Source organism: Oryctolagus cuniculus, chromosome 12, assembly GCF_964237555.1.
Source record: "Oryctolagus cuniculus chromosome 12, mOryCun1.1, whole genome shotgun sequence".
Lineage (NCBI taxonomy): Eukaryota > Metazoa > Chordata > Mammalia > Lagomorpha > Leporidae > Oryctolagus > Oryctolagus cuniculus.
The window spans coordinates 99836638-99858386 of NC_091443.1; the positions used below are offsets into that span (position 1 = coordinate 99836638).

The 21749-nt window shown below is 61.6% G+C and overlaps 1 protein-coding gene across 3 annotated transcripts; it reads right to left on the reverse strand.

The window, feature by feature from the left end:
- Nucleotides 1-15: 15 nt before the first annotated feature.
- Nucleotides 16-21433, reverse strand: ANPEP (alanyl aminopeptidase, membrane; the record flags this gene model as incomplete). Of its 3 annotated transcripts, none has more annotated exon segments than XM_070053247.1 (21): nucleotides 16-326; nucleotides 1904-1985; nucleotides 2209-2349; nucleotides 2855-3022; nucleotides 3896-4006; nucleotides 4785-4876; nucleotides 8674-8821; nucleotides 9193-9248; nucleotides 9346-9482; nucleotides 10038-10117; nucleotides 10204-10379; nucleotides 11163-11228; nucleotides 11322-11387; nucleotides 11505-11648; nucleotides 11758-11871; nucleotides 12105-12259; nucleotides 12346-12472; nucleotides 12743-12879; nucleotides 12963-13105; nucleotides 13470-14273; nucleotides 21309-21433. In XM_070053247.1, coding segments are annotated over 20 exon segments (2901 nt in total). In that variant the 5' UTR covers nucleotides 14075-14273; nucleotides 21309-21433.
- Nucleotides 21434-21749: the final 316 nt, after the last annotated feature.

The following is a 21749-nucleotide window of genomic DNA, read 5'->3' on the forward strand; positions in this document are numbered from 1 at the left end:
GAGGCGCTCGGGACGGCCTGGCCGGCCCCACGGGCAGAGCAGGAAGGCTTGGGCTGGAGACTTGGTCCTGGAAGGGAGGACACAGTGCCTCAGGCCCTGGGAACAGAGCCGCTGCCTTGGCACACGTGGGCGGGTCCTGGGCGTGGGGGCCAGGCGACAAGAAGGACCTGGGACTAGGCGCTGTTTGCCGTGAACCACGCGAGCACCGCCTCCTTGTTCTCCTGCACCCACTTGATGTTGGCTCTCGTCTGCTCCAGGGCCTGCTCCAGGGCCCGGGTGCCCGAGCCGAAGCCTGTGTCCAGGTTGTTCAGTCTGAATTGCTCCAGCTGCCGGCAAGACGAGGGTCTCAGCTTCTCTCAGCTCCCCTCCCTGCCCCAGCTCCCCCTCCAGCCCCCACCCCGGGGCCCTGAGACAGGGGGAGACAGTGATTCACCAGTCCCTGGGCAAAGCCCACATCTACCCTCTGGATGCGAAATAGCCCTGGGAGGCCCGGAAAGTGTCATGGGTCATTGGCTTGGGTCAGCTTTGAACTGGATTATAATCTCAGTGCAATCCAGACAGGAAAGAAGGGGCAGCCTGCGGCACTGGTATCACAGCACTGGTTCAAGTCCCCGCAGCTCCACTTCTAGTCCAGCTCCTTGCTAGCGTGCCTGGGAAAGCAGTGAAGGAGGGCCCAAGTGCTTGGGGCCCTGCCTCCATGTAGGAGACCCAGATGGAATTCCAGGCTCCTGGCTTCAGGCTGGCCCAGTCCCTAACTGCTGCAGTCATTTGGGGAGTGCAGCAGCAAATGAAGAGTCTCTCTCTCTCTGCCTTTCAAATAATAAATAAATAAAATGTTTTTAAAAACCATTATGATAGCACTTCCTACCTACCAGGATGTCAATACTCAAAAAAGACAAAGAAAAAGAAGCCCAGTGTTGACAGAACATGGAGGGCCCGGCCTCTGCACACACAGGGCAGGCATGCTTTGGAGAACATCGTGGTGGTTCCTCAAGAAGTTCAACAGAGTCACCAAATACACCCAGGAGGAACGAGCACATGTGTTTGCAAAAAAAAAAAAAAAACAAAAAAAACAAAAAACAACAACAACAAAACACAAAACTGTGTGAACGGTCCCAGCAACACTATCCGTAACAGCCAAGAAAGGGCAGTGGCCCAGGTGTCATTTTCTGCTGCACAGACGAAACGCGCATCGTCTGGCCATAAAAAGGAATGGCAAGGGGCTGGCGCTGCGGCGCAGCAGGTAAAGCCACCGCCTGCAGTACCGGCATCCCGAATGGGCACCAGTTCGAGTTCCAGCTGCCCCACTTCCGATCCGGCTCCTTGCTCATGTGCCTGGGAAGGCCCAAGTGCTTGGGGTCCCTGCCACCCACATGGGAGACCAGAATGGGGCTCCAACCTCCAGGCTCCTGGCTTTGGCCTGGCCCAGCTGTGGCTGTTTAGGCCATCTGGGAAGTTAACCAGTAGATGGAAGAGCTTTCTGTCTGTCTGTCTAACTCTGCCTTTCAAATAAATAAACTTAAAGAAAAAAAATGACAATAAGGAATTGCCCATTTTCTTGGATTTGCTAATGACTGTGACTGTGCAGTCTTTATAGATAAAATCAATTATCTGTGATGTGTTTTGAAATTACCTATCCCAAAAGAATGTTGGCAAGATGTTGGTAATTTTTAAACCTGGATCATGGCTCTGTAGAGGTTCACCCTAGGTTCCCCTACCTCCAAATTCCACAATGAATTTTTCTGATGAGAGTGGCAGCATTGACCAGGGCAGGCTACTCGGCCTCCTCCTCCAGGCTGGAGGCCAGGTCGCGCAGAGACGCACGGAGCCCATGCTCAGCCAGGGCTGGGTGGCAGCTGTCCCCTGGGACTGGGAGGGGGCCCGGGAGAGGCCGGCATCTCACCTGCTGCAGCTCGTACTCAGTGGAGAACCGGCGGGTCACTGCCCGGATGAGATTGGCAAAGGAGAAGGAGCCGCCACCAAAACTGCAGGGCACGGAGAGAGGAGCCGTGAGGGGCCCGGCCCAGCAGGTGCACGGGCCTCCAGGGCGGGTGCCTGCAGGGGTCCCGGCTCTCCCCATGTTCCAAGGACTCTCCCATCAGCCCCATCAGCACACCTCGTCTTCCCACGCCTGCTGCCAACCCTAGCCCTCAAGCTCGGCTAATCTTCAACCAGCCCGAGGCCCCCGCCCCCACCCCCCAGACTCACTCCTCAAAGAGCTTCTTCCAGTTGCTCTGGACAAAGTCCCAGACCAGGGTCTGCCCGATCACGTTGCTGGCGATGCTGTTGATGGTGGAGGTGGCGTCCTGCCTCCGGATGTAGTCGGGGTTCAGGGTGTAGCTCAGGTACCTGGCAGGGGAGGGTGCTGGCTGCAGGACCACTGGCAGGGCTGTGGCCCTGCGGGTCGGGAGGGAAGCCAGGCCCACAGGGACCCGGCTGTGTGCCCACACAGGCCCTCTTCCCGCATCCTCTCAACATCCCCTTGGCGTGCAGAGGACCGAGGGGCCTCTTGTCCCACCTCCCCCAGAAGAAGGGAGCTGAGTGGAGGCAGCAAGGTTGCAGGGTCCCTGGCTATGCCGAGTGTCACGGGGCTTGAAGGCTGCATATGCAGAGGGACTCAGGGCCCAGGACACAGCCCCAGACCCGGGGCTGTCACTGCTGAAACCTTAAGGTCTTTGGGCAAAGTAGTTTTGCTTCTTCTCACCTCAGTGTGCTCATCTGTAAAATGGGAACACCCTCCCCTCTCCCCGGCCATACAGGGGTGCAGGGATCGCCTGTGTGAGGCAGGTGGAGCCCAGCGGCTGCTGCTCGGGTGGGAAAGGCCTCAGCCAGGCCGCCCTGCCCAGAGCCTCACCTGTTCAGGATCCACACCTCGTTGCTGCAGGCCAGGGCCGACCGCAGCTTGTCGGCCTCGTTCACCAGGGTGGCGTTGCGGAACTGCTCCCAGGCGAAGTCCCACTCCCTCTCGCCGCCCAGGGCGATGGCGTTGCAGTAGACGGTGGTGCGCAGGTTGGGGTGGATCCTGGGGGGGGGGGGTGCGGCTGTCAGGTGTGGGGCAGCAGCATCAGGGAGAGGGGGGCAAGGGGCTGCTGAGACCAGGGCTGGGGGCCGCAGGCGGGGCAGAGACTGGCGGAGGAGGCATGGGGAGACTGACGGGGGAGGCATGGGGAGACTGACGGAGGAGGCATGGGGAGACTGACGGGGGAGGCATGGGGAGACTGATGGAGGAGGCATGGGGAGGCTGAAGGGGGAGGCACAGGAGAGACTGATGGAGGAGGCATGGGGAGGCTGAAGGGGGAGGCACAGGAGAGACTGATGGAGGAGGCATGGGGAGGCTGAAGGGGGAGGCATGGGGAGACTGATGGAGGAGGCACATGGAGACTGATGGAAGAGGCACAGGGAGATTGATGGGGGAGGCACAGGGAGACTGATGGAGGAGGCATGGGGAGGCTGAAGGGGGAGGCATAGGGAGACTGATGGAGGAGGCACATGGAGACTGATGGAGGAGGCACAGGGAGATTGATGGGGGAGGCACAGGGAGACTGATGGAGGAGGCACGGGGAGACTGATGAGGGAGGCATGGGAAGACTGACGGGGGAGGCACAGGGGGACTGATGGAGGAGGCACATGGAGACTGATGGGGGAGGCACAGGAAGACTGACAGGGGAGGCACAGGGAGACTGATGGAGGAGGCACGGGGAGACTGACGGGGGAGGCATGGGAAGACTGATGGAGGAGGCATGGGGAGACTAACGGGGGGAGGCATGGGGAGACTGATGGAGGAGGCATAGGGAGACTGATGGAGGAGGCACATGGAGACTGACGGGGGAGGCACAGGGAGACTGATGGAGGAGTCACAGGAGGACTGACGGGAGAGGCACGGGGAGACGCTCACGGGTTATTACTGGGGTCGTCCATCCATTGCTTGAAGAGGTCGGAGACCAGGGTCTCACACTCCTGAATCCCATTGGAGCAGGCGGTGCTGATGGCGTTAATCTCATTGTACCTGCCCCAGGGGTGGCGCGTGGTTAGCACCCTTGGTCCAGGCTCTGGCCGAGATGTACCCCAGCTCCAGGTCAGGCTTGGGTCTGAGACTCTGGCCCGCTCAGCCTAGTTTCCTTGGGCCCCAAAGCAGCCCAGGAGGCTGGAGGGGCCAGTGCAGGCTCAGGCCTCAGCCTTAACCCCTGGGAGCTGTGTGACCTCCAGCTGCTGGGGTGCCCTGCTTCAGGGTGGGCTTCTGTATGAAAAGGTTTTGGCTCATGCAGCGCCTCCCGGCAGGGCCCCTGCTCCAAGGGAGATGGGGAAGGCCCTCTTTCAGCCCAGCCAGGCATTGAAAGCTCAGGAGAACATGGCCGGGGGTCACCATGACCTTTGAGATCCATGGGGCAGGGGCAGCGCTGTGGTACAGTGGGTTAATGCCCTGGCCTGCAGTGCTGGCATCCCATATGGGCGCTGGTTCAATTCCCAGCTGCTCTACTTCCGATCCAGCTCTCTGCTACGGCCTGGGAAAGCAGTGGAAGATGGCCCAAGCCCTTGGGCCCCTGCGCCTGCGTGGGAGACCCGGAAGAAGCTCCTGGGTCCTGGCTGCAAATCGGTGCAGCTCTGGGCCATTGCAGCCAACTGGGGAGTGAACCAGAGGATGGAAGACCTCTCTCTCTCTCTCTCTCTCTCTCTCTCTCTCTCCCTCTCTCTCTCTGCCTCTCCTCTCTCTGTGTAACTCTGACTTTCAAATAAATAAATAAATCTTAAAAAGAGAGAGAGAGATCCATGGGGGTCTCACTCACTGGTCCATCAGGGTGTCCGGGCGCCGCGTCCAGTCGTTGGTAATATTTTTGAAGTGCTCGAAGAGCGGGCGGACCTGCTTGCTCAGGTAGTTCTGCAGAAGGAGCACAGGACACGGTTTCACAGACCCACGCCGCGCGGCTGGGAGGAGGCGCCAGGCCCGAGCTGAGCCGTTCTCTCTCTCTGAAGCTTCCAGCAGTGGCGGGCATTTGGCACGGTGGTTCATTCACCACTCGGGGACTCCTGCATCCCAGGCCCCAGTGCCTGCGTGCAAATCCTAGCTCCGATCCTGCTAATGGCCAGCCTGGGGGGCAGCGGGGAGGGCTCAATGCCTTGCCGCCCTGTCCCCCATATGGGAGAGCCCTGGATTCTGTTCCCACCTCCTGACTGCAGCCAGCCCAGCCCAGCCCAGCCCAGCCCAGCCCAGCTCCAGCACTTGTGGGCATTTGAGGAGGGAGCCAGCAGGTGGGAGATCTCTCTCTTGGTCCAGGCATCTCCCACCACCACCAGTGCTGAAAGCCACCACGGGGCATTCAGCAAGCACAGGAGAACAGGGTGGGGGAGAAGGCCCCATGGAGCCCCCCCAACCCCCCGCCACCGTCATTTCCAAGGTGGAGACTTTGCCCCGCTGTCTGCACCTTTTGGTGTCTCGCGTGGACATCTACAATCCTGCCCACGGCCCCTTTCATCTGGCCCCGGAAGGCCAGCCTCGCGCCTCCACGGACCGTGGCTCAGGTTCAGCCTGGCAGACTGGCTCCCGTGCCCGGCTGAACCCGCAACCGCGGGAGAAGGAAGAAACCCCGAGAACGGAAGAGGACACGGTGGCTGGGCGCGCAGAACCAGACTTGGCCACCCAGGAGAATTCACAGCTGGGCACCTGCGGGAGGCGCGCCCAAGGCAAGGGGGCTCGAGAGACAAGGCTCCAAATTAAGGGGCTGGGGTGCAGCCCTTGGCCTGGTAGCTAAGAGCGGTCGGTCGGGACACCATCCCTGTCCTATAGCAGAGGGCCTGGGCTTGAGGCCTGACTCTGCTTCTGGTTCCAGCTTCCTGCGAATGCGCACCCTGGGAGGCAGCAGGTGATGGCTTGTGTCGTTGGGTCCCTGCCCTCGTGTGGGGGACTCTGTTGGAGTTCCAGACTCCTGGCTTTGGCCTTGACCCAGCTCCAGCTGTTTGCAGGCATTTTGGGGAGTGAGCCAGAGGATGGCAAATTTCATTCTCTCTCTGCCTTTTCAGTAAACAAATAAATTCAAAAGAACTTAAGGGATGGGTCTACAGGGGCAAAGGTGAGCCAGGAGTTGCAGGCAGGCAGAGCCAGTCTACGGAGCGAGAAAACTGAACGCCCAAGTCCCCCATGCGCTCAGCAGCCTCCATGGGGGGACTGAACCAGGAAGGGGCCTGGACACAGTGGGAGGGCGGGCTTGGTTCCCACCCCGCAGGGCCACAGGGGCTCCCAGGGTCTGGGGAGCTGCGTGGCCTCGCCAGCAAGTGTGCACCTGCCTAGACTAACTCTGAGGCCGTGAGAGCTGCAGTGACTAACCCCAGCTGGCCCGCCCAGCTTCCGCTCAGGATTGCGTGCGAGCCTTGTGCAGGGGCGCTGCTAATGGATCTAGATCCTTCCAATTTTAGTTCCCCAGGCGCTGCCAAAGAGAGCTCTGCTTCTAATCACGTTTAAGGCCTCGCTCTCAAACTCAAAGGCACAGTGCTGGCCTCCAGCTTGAAAGGAGCCCAAAACAAACAATGCCTCTGGGAGGAAATGCAGAAGGAGAGACACCAGGGCCCGCCAAGTCCCCGAGAGCCGGCGGCAGAGCACGGCCGTGAGACACGCAGGGGCCAAGGCAGGGGGACACGCTGGATCCCCAGCGGTTGAGAGAGACAACTTGGGTGGGGGATGGAGAGGAAGAAGGCTTAAGAAGCCTCGCCCTGAGCAACGGGGTGGCAGGCACCATGTCCGCCCAGGAGGGTGCAAGGAGCAGCCCCCCATGCAGTCCAGGGAGGCGGCGGAGGAAGCTAACGCACAGGGAGACAAGAGCAGAAGAAATTGGCCGAGGGAGCGCCCGGGGCCTCCAGGGCAAGGAAGAAATGTGGCAGAAAGCCCAGGCTCCTGTGCCTACAGCGCCTGGGATCACTCCTCGGGGGGTCCCCGCTGTGGCGGCTCTGGCCACCCCCCGCCGGGATGAAGTGCAATCCTGGTGCCTGCCGTACCATGACCCAGAGACTTCTGCTTGGTCTGACGGGTGGGCGAAACTTGGAGCAGCGTGGTCGCCTAGCTGTTTGCAGCTGAAGGACGAGGCCAGAGCCGCAGCCAAGCCCACCAGGGCTGAGAGGAGAGCCCGGCTGCTCGCGTGCAGAGCCCTCCTCTGGGAGAGGCCCCTGGCCGTGAACACCCGGGGAGGGGGGCACGATGTGCCTACCCAGAAGCCTCTAAGCCCAGTCGCCCTTTCTGGAAGCCGTGCTGCTCTTGAGAGAGAACCCCGGAGAGAGTTCCCTGGGCTTCAGAAACCACAAGGGGCCATGCAGGAGAGGGCACCCCCCGCCCCCCGGAAAAACCTCAAGCTCCCGGATGTCCCCTCCCGCACCTGTCAGTCACAGGTGGGCGGAACTCAGCTCTGTGGCTCAGCTGAGAATTGGGCTCAGTCACAATACCGCAGGGGCTCAGATCCGAGCGCGTGTGCAAAAGCTCACGGGACAGTGGGATGAAAAAGAGAAGTTCATTTTGGTGCAGAAATTTCCTTAAGTCATATATACAGGAGGTCTTTAAAAAGCTCAGGAAAAGGGGGAATTACGAAAAATGATGGCTCTTAACATCCTTTGCACCAAAATAAACTTATTTCATTCCATTTTCCTATGAGCTATGAGTCTTGAAAAAAACTATTTTATTTGAAACACACGCGCACACGCACAAACACACACACACACACAGACCTCCCATCCACTGGTTCACTCCCTAAATTCCCCTAATAGCTGGAGCTGAGCCAGGCCAAAGCCAGGAGTCTGGACTGCATCAGGGTCTCCCACATGGGTGGCAGGGACCCCAGCACTTGGGCCATCACCTGCTGCTTCCCCGGGGTGGGGCACCGCAGCAAGGAGCCGGACCCCCCCCCAGGCACTGGTGGGGAGTGCAGGTTTTGAAGTCCCCTCTCCTTTTATGATTTGAGTTCCTGGGGGGGGGGGGCGGAACGGCATCGGGGCAAGCAGGTCACAGACTTGGAACTTCCTCCACCAAAGCACCTCGCTCACCACGATTGGCTGTAGATCCTTAATTTTACTTTTTTTTTTTTTTCATAAAAAAATTACCTCCTCAAGCACGCTCTGATGGCCCCGTAACATCCCATCACACGGGGGTGCTACCTTAGCCTAACCAATCCCCAGCTGTTGGACACCCCAGTGTTTCCTGGGTTTCTTGTCTGTTTCATGTCTTTGTCAACAGCGCTGCCAGGAACACCCTACCCACTTAACCTCAGCCACAACAAGCTGGCTTCCCTCCCATAAAATTCATCCAGCGCCTCCCCCGGCAGGGAGGGGCCTGCTCCCTGGGCCGAGACGGGGAGGTGGCCAGGCCACACAGCTGTGCAAGGACAGGTCTTCTGTGGCCACCTCCCCTGCACAGGGGCCTTTTCTGGGCCTGCCCAAAGCATTCTCTTCCCGCATTTCAAAGTGGCAAACTCTGCCGCAAGCCGCAGGCGTGCCGTTCCGCCCCGCTCTGCATTAACCACTGCACCTGCTCAGTCCCGTCTCCCTCCACCTCTGCGACCTCTCCCTCCCGCCCCCCTCCATCAGGCCTGCGCTCAGGAAAGGACTTGACCAGGAAATCTTCCCGGCAGCTCCCGATGCTGGGCGCGTGGACACCCTGGGACCCCACCGGGCGGTGCCATACCTTCATGGGGCCCCTACCTTCATGGGGCCGTAGACCTCGGAGCGGTCGAACATGAGCTTGAAGTAGTTCAGGCTGCTCAGGGCCGCCTGCCAGGGCATGTACTCGGTCTCTCGGATCAGGAAGAGGGTGTTATCTAGCGCCAGTGTGACGGGGACTTTTTGGGCACTGGGAAAAAAAAAAAACAGAGGCGCTCAAGTAAGCACGGCCCCCAGCTCAGCCACAGCTGGAAACCCAGTCCAAGCTCTCAAGAATGGGCCTTCCAGGAGCCCGAGGTCCCAGCGAGCCAGCATTTGCCATGGGGAATGCAGCAACCAGGGCCCTCGCTCATTGTACCCATTTTACAGATGAGAAGACCGAGGCTCAAAGAAGTGACCTGACTGTCCCAAGGCCACTCAGCTCACAAGAAAAAGGCTCTGCTATGAACTCCACCCACCCCCTTTCACTTGCGAGCCGAGTGGCATCTGTGAAGTGGGTGTGCTGGGACCGAGGGAGGGAGCCCGGGGAGCCTGCTGCCCTGAGAGGGAACCTGCCGTCACCTGGCCAGGTTGAAGGCGTCGTGGATTATCTGCGCCCGGTTGATGACAGGGATGACCTGCAAGGGAAGCGGAGTGTGTGAGCTCGGGCTGGCCACGGGAGCAAGCGTGCGGCCCTGCAGTCCCGCGGCGCGTCCTGGCGCAGGGGCCACCCACCGAGGGGTTGGTCTGCAGCTGCGTCTGAAGCTTCTTCCAGTTGCCTTCATCGTAGTTCACCTGGTAATACCCCGTCACGTTGAGGTTCGCAAGGATCCAGTTGTTGTCGCCTTCCACTCTAAACAGGGAGTTCTGGGCTGTGGGAGGGACCAGAGCTTTGGAGCAAGGGGCTGCTCAGGCAGCCATGGCCTCCTCTCCGGGCTGCGTTAGCCTGGCTAATGCCCATTCTTCCTGACTAGCTCACCTCCTCCAGGAAGCCTTCCCTGACTACTCTGTGAAACGCAAGTTCCTTCATTCCCAGCCCCCTACCCCAGTAGCCCAATCACAGGCGCTGGATGCTGTTCACTGCTCTCTCCCTCCCTCTCACTGCCAGCCTGGGCCCAGACAGAGTTATTTGGCTGTGACCTTCACTCCCTCATGCCTGGCAGGGTGGGACTGTTGCAACCCTGTGCCAGCCTGTGCCTGAAGACTTTTCTATGGCTTCTCCCCTTTAACCCTCACCCAGCCCAGTGTTCTCAGCCCCATTTCACGGATGCTGACATGGCGAGCAGAGAGGGATGGTAGTTTGCCCAGGGTCACACAGCCGGGCAGCAGCAAAGCAGAGGCTGGGACCCTCCCCATGCCCGCACAGCCCCCAGCACGCAGCTGGGAGTGTGGGGCGAGCATCACCCATGAGCACAGGGTAGGGTTACTTTGCTCGACGCCTTCCAGCCAGAATTCCTGCTGCTGCATGCCGTTCCGCATGGACGAGACAGGAACAATCCACAGATAGCTGCAACCAGAGACCGGCAGCGGGCGGTGAGCGCCTGCCCACAGTCTCAGACACCAGGCTTGGCCCCCGGCACCCTGCATGCTCACTTGAAGTCTGACGGGCGAGTGACATTGGACGTGGGGTCCAAGAGGAAGTGATGCTGGGAGATGACCCCGTTGGTTGTGTTCACGGTGACGACCGGGAAGCCCATCTGCAGGATCCAGCGGTCCATGATGTCGCGCACAGAGGCGGGCAGCTGGATCGCCGACTGGCTGTTCACAGCCTGCAGCAGAGCAAAGTGCAAGGCTGTCCCCACCTGCCTGGGGCAGTCCCGGGGGTCCTGGTGGGGAGGCAGCAGCCAGGGTCCTGCTGCAGCTATGCAGGGAGCAGGCCTGAGGGAGGGAGGGGGCAGGGGAGGGGAGGCCGGGCTGGAGATGGCCAGGATGGACCCGGGGCCTGGACAAGACCCTGGCTGCCCCTTGCAGGTGGGACTGGCCATGGGGACTGGCAGGGCAGTGGCCACGGGGAGCAGGGAGTGGAAGGGGGCAGCTGGACTGGAATCTAGTGTTGTGGGGGATGGGTTCTTGCACTGAAAGAGGCCACGACCTCAGCTAAGGAGGCTGGTGTCGGATGGGGGGGCCCACAGGGGAGAGTGTGGACTCCAGCCCCAAGTGGGGCGGGGTCAGGCGGGGTGGCTGCAAGGGCAGACAGGCAGGCGGGTGGGCGTGGTGGGCAAAGGGTTTGGCCACAGACAGGAGCTGGATGGGGCACAGGGCAGCCAGGAGTGCTGAGTCGGGCAAAGACTGGCTCCAAAGTTCTGGGTAGGGGAGGAGGATCCAGGCTCAGGAAGCCCCGGGACTGTGTCCTCCCCACTAAGAGGAAGCTCCTGTCCCTGGAGCCATCAGCACACCCATTGCACAGACAAGCAACCAGGGCTCTCCGGGGCCTGCCCCAGCTGGAAACAGCAGAGCCCAGCACCTTCTCTTACCTGTGCTGCCCCCAGCACTCAGGACAGCCCCCTCACCGCACCCCCGGCTGAAGTCCTCGGGGGCTGGCTGTTACCCACCTGCTGCAGGTGCTCCCACAGGTCCAGGTAGATGGTGTTCTGGTACGCAAAAGTGTGCAGGTAGGACTGTGGGAAGACAGACCGTGTGAGTGCCAAGCTTGGGGTGGGCGGAGAGCCAAGAGAGCCACCCCCAGGTCTGGCCAGGGAATCTGTGCTCACCGCCAGGCCCTCCTTGAACAGGTCCTCGGTCAGGAAGCTGGACAGCATCCTAAGGACAGAGGCGCCCTGCGGAGGCAGCCAGGGAGGGGATGAGGAGGCTGTGGGAGGACCAGGGTGCTGTCCCGCCCGCTGTGCCCCATCTCCCTCCCCGAGCCCATGACCGTGGCAGGGCCGGGGCAGCACCTTGCTGTAGGTGATGGAGTCGAAGAGCTCGCTGATCTGGGCGGGTGTGTTGACCTCGTCGGCGGGGGAGGACAGAGGGTGGGAGGAGGCCAGGGCGTCCACGGCCATCACCGAGTGCAGTTCGTTCAGCACTATGAGGTCTTTCTGCACAATAATCCACCACCTCGGCCATCAGCAGTCTGGCCTGGCGGGTGGGCGTGGTTCCTCCACCTGCCGGCCCCAGCCCCCACCCCCGGAGGTGCAGCTGGCTCACCAGATTCCAGGTGGGCTCTGCGTAGTCAGCACCCAGGTACTCCACGTAGGAGGCGAAGCCTTCGTTCAGCCACAGGTCATTCCACCAGTCCACGGTCACCAGGTTCCCAAACCACTGCCAGAGAAGGGAGTCAGCCCCAAAGCCACGCGCTTCCCCGAGTGGCTGGGACAGCACTGGCCCTGCCCTTGGCCTAGCAGCCACCGGTCCAGGCCCTGGGGGCTTTCCTGGCATCACTGGGACCCCCTCCCTGCTGCCCTGCCAGGGCCCCTCCCTCTGCAGCGGCTCAGGGCAGAGCCTATCACAGCCCCGCCCCCTCCTCTCCCAGCACACCCCAGGATGGGGGCTACCTGGTGGGCCAGCTCGTGGGCAACCACGGTGACCACCCGCTCCTTGTTACTGATGGAGGACACCAGGGGGTCGAAAAGCAGGGCGCTCTCCCGGTAGGTCACCAGGCCCCAGTTCTCCATGGCCCCGGCGTTGAAGTCGGGCAGGCCGATCTGGTCTGGGGAGAGAGGGCATCTCGTGGGCCAACGGCCTCTGGGTGGGGCGCCCCAGCCCCTGCCTCCCTCCTCAAGGCCCCTCACTCACCAGATTTTTCGAGCGGGTAGGGAGTGTTATAATGGTTGGCAAAGAAGTTTAGGATGGGGCCCGTGACATTCAGGGCGTACTGGCCGTGGCCTTCGCTGATGGCACTGGGCCGAGCCCAGATCCGGATCTGCAAGGCGGCAGAAAGAGGTCAGAAGCCCCTCTTGGACCGGGGGAAGCCCTCTACGGGCCAGGGCTGGGGCCCATGCAGGTTAGCCGGAGAAGCTGGTGTGGGGGGGGTGGTGCCCTGAGGGGCTGTGGCTCCCAGGGAGGGTCTCTGGGGAATAACATTGGTCACAGCCACCACCACGTGTCTGGCAGCGTTCGGGGCTGGGTTCGGACAGTGCCTAAGCATGGAGAAGCTGGAGTGGGGCTGTGCTAGCCGGGGCCCAGGACGTACCTGGACGTTATTGGGTGACTGAGCTTCTATGTTCGTGAACTCACTGACGATGTAGGCCAGCAGGTACGTGGACATCTTGGGGGTGGTGTGGAACTCCGTGACGGTCCAGTTGGGGTCTTCTGGGAGTGCAGTGCTGCCTTTTGGGCACGGAACACAGGAACATGTGGGGACACACGCTCCCTCCCGCCCTGCACCCCGGGGCCCGGGCCGACCCACTCACTTCTGGGAAGCATGTTGGACAGGGCCGTGTAGTCCCTGGGGTGGATGAGCGTGATGTTGAACGTGGCCTTCATCGCCGGCTCATCAAAGCACGGGAAAGATTTCCGGGCATCTGCAGCCTGCATCTGTGTCGTGGCCACCACCCTGTGCAAACCCAGAAGTCAGGGGAGTGTGTGTGCAGGGGTGGGGGAGGGCTTTGCAGAGGAAGGGGTGCTCGGGAGGCCGTTCCAGCCGCATCCCTGCCCTCTCTGCCTCCCGTCCCGCCAGCTGGCTTGGGGGAAGAGACAGGTGCTGCTTCGGGGTTCAGTCTAAGTCTACGCAGGTCCCATCACTGCACTGGCTGGGGAGCTTGGGCACGTGTCTCTCCCATCTGTGCAGGGCACACCTGCGTCTCCTCCCTCCCAGGTGGGCGAGGGCTCCCTTCCACAGCCCCCTCGGAGGGGGGAGTCCTGGGGCTCTTCCTCAGCACCTAGGACCTCCCCGGCAGGCAGCCCCAGCCCCGGCTTACTTTCTGACGTTGCCTTCCATGTACTCGCTGCGGTAGAAGCCCGCCAAGTCGTCGGCCAGCTCGCCTTGGAACTGGGTGTCCATCTCGTACTGGCTGCCCGCCACCAGCTGGCCCTGGAGGTGCACCACCAGGTACTCGGTGAGCTCCACGAGCTCTGTGCTGGCGATGGCAGGGGGCTGGGAGCCCCCCACGCCCCGCAGCACCACCGGGTGCCCCTGTGTGATGGTGTAGTTGAGTTTCTTGCTGTGAATGATGATGACATTGGTGGCCTCCTGGCAGGTGAACCGCACGGTGCTCGAGCCGGTGAAGATGTAGAGGCCTTGGCTGTTGGGACTCAAGTAGGGCCTCAGGACCACGTTGTAGGAGTCAGGGATGAGCGTCTTGGGCAGGCGGTACCGGTTCCATGGCAGGTTCTGGTCCAGGGTGGTGGCCGGGGAGGAGGTGGCAGTGGGGTTTGAGGGGGCCATGCTGGGGCTCTGAGATGTGTTCTTGTTCTTCTCCTGGGCGTACACCACGGACAGGGCCACGATGGTGCACAGGGCGGCCACGCCCAGGAGGATACCCAGGATGCCCAGCGACTTGGAAATGTAGAAGCCCTTGGCCATGGCGAGGCAGGGAGGGAGCTGGGGCAGCTCAGGCCAGGCAGGGACCGGAGCAGCCCGGGGCCAGGCTTATATCCCCCAAGGGGAGGAGCCCCGTGCCTTTCAACTGGGCAAAAATTAACCAAGGCTCAGACAGGCGAAGGTCACTGCACCAGGCAGGGGCTGGTCCAGGCTCGGTGTTGGGAATGTGGCTCAGGGGCGCCTGCTGGGGGCAAACAGTGTCAGGTTACAGGCTGGAGTGGGTGGCTTCGGACCCCAGGGGCAGCTGCAGCGGTAGGATGGGGGTTACAGTCAGGGGGTGGGGAGATGTTTCCCAGGCACCCCAGATGGGACACGCACAGAGCACACAGCCATGGCCAGGGAGTCGCCAGGGGCTCCTGGGCCACAAGGCCCCGCCTCCACCTTGCCAGTCCTTGCCCAGCAGGGACTTCTCCCAGCCCCTGCCCGTCCCAAGTCCTCAATTAGCTCAGAATAAAGCGACTCCGGACTCCACTCTGGGTGATTAGCTCTGCCTTTTCTCTTCCTAAGCCAGGAGGCTGCTGGAAGCTTAACCTCTTCCCAGCCGTGACCTGGCGCAGGTTCCTTTCTCGACCTCTTTCCTCTAATGACAGATTTGCTGGGAAGCCACACTGGACGCCACAGGCAGAGCCCAGCGGCCACTCCCTCCGTCTGACCCACAGCTCGGCCGCTCTTCCCGTGCTCGGGAGATGAGAAGCTCCGAGCTCTCAAAGCGGCACGCCTCCCGCCTCGCGACCCTCACCCTACATCCCCGTCACCCCGTCCCTGTGTACTGCCGCACCTCATCCCACTTCCACTTGGGACCCTCAAACCTGCTCGCCACACACATGAGATCGCTTCGCACCAACGCTTAAAACCTTCCTTTGGCTCTTGGGGACCCAAACCCCTGGTCTAGCAGCGACCAGCCTGCCCGCTCTCCAGCCTCAGGCCCATCACGCTCCCCCGTCACACAGTTCCGGCCACTCCAGCCTTCTACCACAGGGCCTTGGCACATGCTGCTCCTCCTGCCGCCAGAAACACCTTGCCCTGTTCATCCTTCACGTCTCCCTCAGAGAAGCCGCCCTGGGTGCTCGCACCAGGCCAAGCCCCCAGGAGCTCCATCAGCGCCATAACCTTCTCCCTCAAACCCTGGCTCTGAGCACGCTTGGCCGTTTGCTTCTTGTGACGATGACTGGAGGCCTGGACCATAGGCCCTGCAAGCCAGGGTCTTGGCTGTTTCTGGTCACCAGCCCTTGGCACGGTGCCTGGCATGTGGTAGGTGCTGAACATAACATTGGCACTTAGCACTTTTATTTGAGAGACAGAGTCGGGGAGAGAGAGAGAGAGGAGAGAGAGAGAAAGAGAGGAGAGAGAGGAGAGAGAGAAAGAGGGAGAGGAGAGAGAGAGGAGAGAGAGAGAAAGAGAGGAGAGAGAGAGAGGAGAGAGAGAGGAGAGAGAGAGGAGAGGAGAGAGAGAGAGAGGAGAGGGGAGAGAGAGAGAGAGAGAGAGAGAGGAGAGAGAGAAAGAGAGGAGAGAGAGGAGAGAGAGAGAGAAAGGGAGAGAGAAAGAGAGAGAGGAGAGAAAGAGAGAGAGGAGAGAGGAGAGAAAGAGAGAGAGGAGAGAGGAGAGAAAGAGAGGAGAGAGAGGAGAGAGAGAGAGGAGAGAGGAGAGAAAGAGAGAAAGAGAGAAAGAGAGAGGAGAGAGAGAGGGGAGAGAGGAGAGAAAGAGAGAGGAGAGAGAGGAGGGAGAGGAGAGAGAGAGAAAGAGAGAGAGGAGAGAGAGAAAGAGAGGAGAGAGAGAAAGAGAGGAGAGAGAGGAGAGAGAGAGAGGAGAGAAAGAGAGAGAGAAAGAGAGGAGAGAAAGAGAGAGAGTAAAGAGAGGAGAGAGAGAAAGAGAGGAGAGAGAGGAGAGAGAGAGAAGAGAGGAGAGAAAGAGAGGAGAGAGGAGAGAGAGGAAAGAGAGAGAAAGAGGAGAGAGGAGAGAAAGAGAGGAGAGAGAGGAGGGGGGGGAGAGAGAGGAGAGAGAGAGGAGAGAAAGAGAGAGAGGAGAGAGAGAAAGAGAGGAGAGAGAGAAAGAGAGGAGAGAGAGGAGAGAGAGAGAGGAGAGAAAGAGAGAGAGTAAAGAGAGGAGAGAGAGAAAGAGAGGAGAGAGAGGAGAGAGAGAGAAGAGAGGAGAGAAAGAGAGGAGAGAGGAGAGAGAGGAAAGAGAGAGAAAGAGGAGAGAGGAGAGAAAGAGAGGAGAGAGAGGAGAGGGGGGGAGAGAGAGGAGAGAGAGAGGAGAGAAAGAGAGAGAGGAGAGAGAGGAGAGAGAGAAAGAGGAGAGAGAGAGGAGAGATAAAGAGAGAGGAGAGAGAGAGAGGAGAGAAAGAGAGAGAGAAAGAGAGAGAGGAAAGAGAGGAGAGAGAGAAAGAGAGAAAGAGAGGAGAGAGAGGAGAGAGAGAAGAGAGGAGAGAAAGAGGAGAGAAAGAGAGGAGAGAGAGGAAAGAGAGAGAAAGAGGAGAGAGGAGAGAGAGAGAAGAGAGAGGAGAGAGAGAGAAAGAGAGGAGAGAGAGAAAGAGAGGAGAGAGAGAGAACTCCCCTTTGCTAGTTCACTCCCCAGTTGCCCACAACAGCCAGGGCTGGACCAGGTGAGAAGTCAGGACCCTGGAACTCTTATCTGGGTCTCCCACGTTGGGTGCGCATTAGCAGGAAGCTGGAGCAAAAATGGAAGAGCTGGGATTCGAACCAGGCACTCCGGCATGGGGGGTGCAGGTCTCCCAAGCAGCCCAAACTCCCGCCCCATCTGTCAGGGCTGAGTGACAGCGTGGATGGGCGGATGAACCCTGAGTGAGTCCGGGAGAGGGTCCTCGCTGGAGACTGCGGCTTCTGTCTTTTCCCGACCCTGGCCCGCACCTGCCGCATCTCTGAACCCCTGGCCACCCATGGCAGGCAGGCAGGGCCTTGGGGGCTCCCGTGCCTGGCTGCTCCTCGAACACCTCATTCTCTGCCACCCCCATCACCCCGGAGTGGGCACGAGGCCTTGCTGAACAAATGCACGCGCCCGTGGATGGACACGATGATCCATTCATTCAGGTTCAAGCGCGGGAAAGGGGGGTGAGTGACCGCCGCCTCTCACCCTCTCACCCAGGCTCTGCAGACCGGGTCCCCGGGAGAGTCCCAGGCGTGGGTGGGTGCTCAGAGCCTGCAAGTTCTGTGGAAAGCAGCCCCTGGGGCGTGGGCAGAGGCCAGCGGATGCGGTGGCCAGCAACCGCCGCTCTGCTCAGGCCTGGGCACCGACGGGAAGCCCCCCGGGGTGGGTTCCAGAGGCAACGCTGGCTGCCAGGGCGACATGGCACAGGCTCCCCACCACCCTCCATCAGGGCTAAGCCTGCTGGGGGAGGCCAGCCTGCGGCCCCTGCACCCCGGCTCAGCCTGGGGCCCCCTCCCCACGCCTACAGCAGGGAGCCCCACAAGGCCACGGGGCCTAATCCCTTCCGCAAACAAAGGCAGAGGCTTCAGGCCCGTTGTGGTCTCTTCCTGTTTGCCTTGGACGCAGACCACGGGGCCCAGCTGCCTGGAATCTTTTCTTTTTTGGACAGGGCCTCTGGCCTTCCAGGCTGGCGCAGCAGGCAGCCCGAGGCTGGCGCTGTGGTGAGCGGTCTGGGCTCAGGGCACCACGCCAGCCTGCGCAGGCCCCAGGCTGGCCCCACCCCCTGCCCCCAGCATGCCTCAGCACAGGGACCCTCCTGCTCCCAGCCATCCCCAGCCTCTCAGGGCCTTCAGATGGAAACCCCAGCTCCGGTCTGTGCGGCCTTGGCTCCAGCTGCCAGCATTTCCAGAATCCCGTGGCTTTTGCACACCGCTGTGCCTTGGCTCATCCTGTTCCCTCCCTCCTGTCAAACTCCTACTTGTTCCTCAAAACCCAGCTCTCAACAGGCACGGCAGTGCATCTGGGCCACGCCTCCCCAGCCTCCAACTCACACCTCTATCGCAGAACTTGGGAAGAGGCCAGCTACGCGGTTAGAGGCAACCACGAGGCAGACCCGGGCCCCCAGGGCGGGCTCTGTGGCTCTAGACATAACCTGCACAATGCTTGCCGTGGCCTACAGGTCTGGTGTGCTCCAGCCTCACTACCCTGTGCTCCATGCTCTGACCTCTTCCCCCGTCCCCTCCCAAGCTGGTCCCAGGGTCTCGCCTTTTCTCCGTCTACTGCCCACTGGTCCTGTGGGCTGACGTGAGTGGTGCTGCCCAGGGCAGGCCGCCCAGCGCCTGTGCACCAGGCACAGCACCCAGCACACGGGGAAAAGGAGAAATAGTGCGACATGAAAACGAGAGACAGCAGTGAGAGCGGGAATGTGGCCCTGGGCGCACCCCTGCCTGGGCTCCTGCGAGCCCCGGCGAGGCTCCCCATGTTGCCTGCTGATGTTTTTCCTTGGAGCAGTAAGACCTTGACAATGGGGCTGGCGCTGCAATGCAATGGATGAAGCCACTGCCTGTGACCTTGGCCTCCTGCGAGCCCCGTGACAGCACCAGCGGCTCCACTTCTGATGGAGCTCCCCAGTAATGCACTTGGGAAGTGCTTGAGCCCCTTCCGCTCATGTGGGAGATCCGGGTGGATTTCCGGCTCCTGGCTTCAGCCTGGGCCATTGCTGCTGTGTGGAGAGTAAGCCAGAGGACAGAAGCACTCTCTCTCCCCCACCCCCGTCACTCTGCCTTTCAAATAAAATACATCTTTTTTTTTAAAGACCATCACATTGTGGTTGAATTATTATTATTATACTTTTTTGGGGGGTATGCATTTCAATTCACTACTATTGGTTTAAAAACTGTTCACCTAGGTAGGCCTTACCATTTTCCTGTAGCTGCTTTGGGGGCCCCTATGCCATTCTGTGTGGCTCTGGGGCCGGCACCACTGTGGCTGCTGGAGCGTGGGCCCAGACCCTTGCCCAGACCCCCGCCCATCCAAACACAGCAGCCTTTCTATGGCTCTTCCTTTGTCCTCGTTCCGGACACAAAAGTGCTTCTAGACTAAAAACCCCAATGTTACAATCCATAAGGGGCCCGCGCTGTGGCACAGTGGGCAGTCGCCGCCTGCAACGCCAGTATCCTGTATGGGCGCCGGTTCCAGTCCCGCTGCTCCTCTCCAGAACCAGCTCCCTGCTAATGCACCTGGGAAAGCAGCGGAAGATGCCCAAGTGCTTGGGCCCCTGCACCCACGAGGGAGACCCGAAGGCAACTCCTGACTCCTGGCTTCAGCCTGGCCCAGCCCTGGCCTTTGGAGGCTGCTTGGTTCCACACGCGCCTTCAGAGATGCCTTCTGTCCCAGCATGAAGACGCTGAGGGCCTGGGCGCGCACGGCCAGTGTCAGGGCCCTCCCCATTCTCACTCCCCGTGTGCCCACCTGCACCTGCGGCTGGGCGGGGCCTCAGGACAACCTGCAGCCCCTTTGTCTGCTCTGAAGGAGCAGCTCGAGGGGCGGGGAAGAGGCTGGGCCCAGCTTGGGACACGGCCCCTCCCCAGCACAGACAGCTGTGTCAGTCTGGGCCCGGGGCCAGCCCCCAGGGCACTTCCTCTGGGAGCCCCTGAGTTGTTGTCCATCCTGTGAGAACTGTAGAAGCCTTGATGGGAAATCGGTTCCCTTCAGCTTCTCCAGCCTAAAACAGAGTGCTCGGGTGGGGTGCAGAGGGGGCCCTTGGGGGAGGGGGCTGCAGATGCTGCCTGGTGGCTCCATCTGTGTAACCCCCCGTGCAGCCCCCAGGTACCCCTCTAGCAGTGCCCATGAGCGCTAAAGCCCACAGGAGGGGACACGCACCCTTTCACGCAGACCAGGACTTGGTGGGGACTGGGGGGCTGGAACTGTTTGGCCAGCAGGGACCCTGGCCCTGCCTCCAAAGGTGTGGCTAGGGCCCCTGCAGGGGCTCTGGGGACAGACACAGGGGGTGGGGCGCAGGCCAGGGAAGGGTGTCCATGCTGCTGTGTGAGCAGCGGGCCACTGTCCATGCCATCCCTCTGGGAGCCTCGAAAAGCCCCCAGCGAGGGGGTCCCAGATCTTCGTCCAAAGCCACAAGCAGAGCAACTGGGCCCAGTGCCCAGGGATCCCCACTGACCTGCTCAGGGGGTCTTGCAGTGAAATTCTGGAAGCAAAAGGGGCTGGAGGACTTGGCTTCGGGAGCTGGCCCCTCCCTCCCCACCCCCAGGAGATGCTGGGGAATAGCAGGAAGGGGACTGAGCTGCCTCCTACTTTCCCATCTGTGAAATGGCAGCATTGGGGCGGCCCCTGTGCTCCTGGGCCAGCCTCAGACTCCAGGGCTCCTCGGGGAGGCGGCTGGAGGTGATGACAGTGGGCTTGGGCCAGCCGGCCCGCAGTGAGCTGGCCCTCTAACTTCCTCCTGGCCAACCCCGCCCACATACATGCCTACGGTCCCTCCTCAAACCCACCAGCCCAGAAGCCACCTTGGCAGGTTTAATTCAACTGAAGCCCAGGGGACTCCGGGGAGGATCCAGGGTCTCAGGGCCAAGCCATGCTGACGGAAGGTGAGGAACCAGTGTTCTGTCCAACCACCCATCCCCACCGCCTGGTTGGTGCCGGCAGCTGGGACCGGTGGAGTAGGAGAAAGAAGACTCAAGTCCCCAGCCCCAGGCCAATGCTGCTTGCACAACTGGGGACTTCAAAGATGGGCAGGGATAAGGCCCCCGCAGGCCCTATTTCGGGGGCGCCCCAGGTGCAATGGGCTTGGAAACCGGCATTTAAACCAAGAGACCCAGTTTTTCAGCGTGCCTGGGATGCAGGGCTTCGCCCACGCAGCAAAAGCCAGGGGCCAGGGACAGCGCCTGCGACCCCAGGCTGCACCCCGGTTCCGGTGGAGGCCGGACGGAGACCCCAAGCAGCCCCTGGAAGGGTCTCTCATCTCGGGCTCCGCCCACCCCCGTCGGCGGCACGCCCAGAGCTGGCCTGGCTGCCCACTGGGATCGCCGCCCCCTCCCCAGCCTGGGGCCGCCCCCGGATGGGAGGTCGTCCAGCCTGCGGTGGCGCCCATTTGGCCGTGAGATCCGAGTGGGCGCTGGGCACCGAGAATTCTTGGCTCCCCTCGGCCCTCGGTTTACCCATCTGAGAAGGAAGCGTCCGGCGCAGCTGTCCGGCTCTCTGCTCGCGCTGACTGTCGCGGGCCCTCGGCTCCTGCAGCCCCCGCCCACCCAACGGCCCCGCAGCGCCCCCCCAACCCCACCCCGCGCGCCCGCCTCTCCGGCCGCGCCCCACTTGCCTGAGCCGCGCGCTCCTTGGACGCGGGCCGCCCCGCCGCTCCCCGCCTGGACGGGCGCCTCCCGTCCCGTCTTTTTAAAGGGAAGTAACCTGACCCCAGCACCACTCCCCCAGGCTAACCCCGCCTGCCCGCCGCGCCCTCCGGAGCCCCCAGGCCGCTCCCCCGACGGCCCCTCCCGCAAGCCTGGGACCGCTCTGGGGCCCTGGTACCCTCACCCCCAACCCGGCTCTCCCCTCCAGCCCCTGGCCCCGCCCTCCGCATCTGGATCGCATCTGCCGTCGGGGGAGGGGCACAGCTTCGCCCAGGGCGCCCGGCGTCAGCCGCGCACCCCTACCGCTGGGTGCTTTCAGATGCCGGCGGCTGGCCCTGCATGGTGGTCGGGGAGAGGGCGGGGAAGCGCGGGGCTGGCGTCCCAGGTGGCACTTGTGTTCCCAGAGCCGC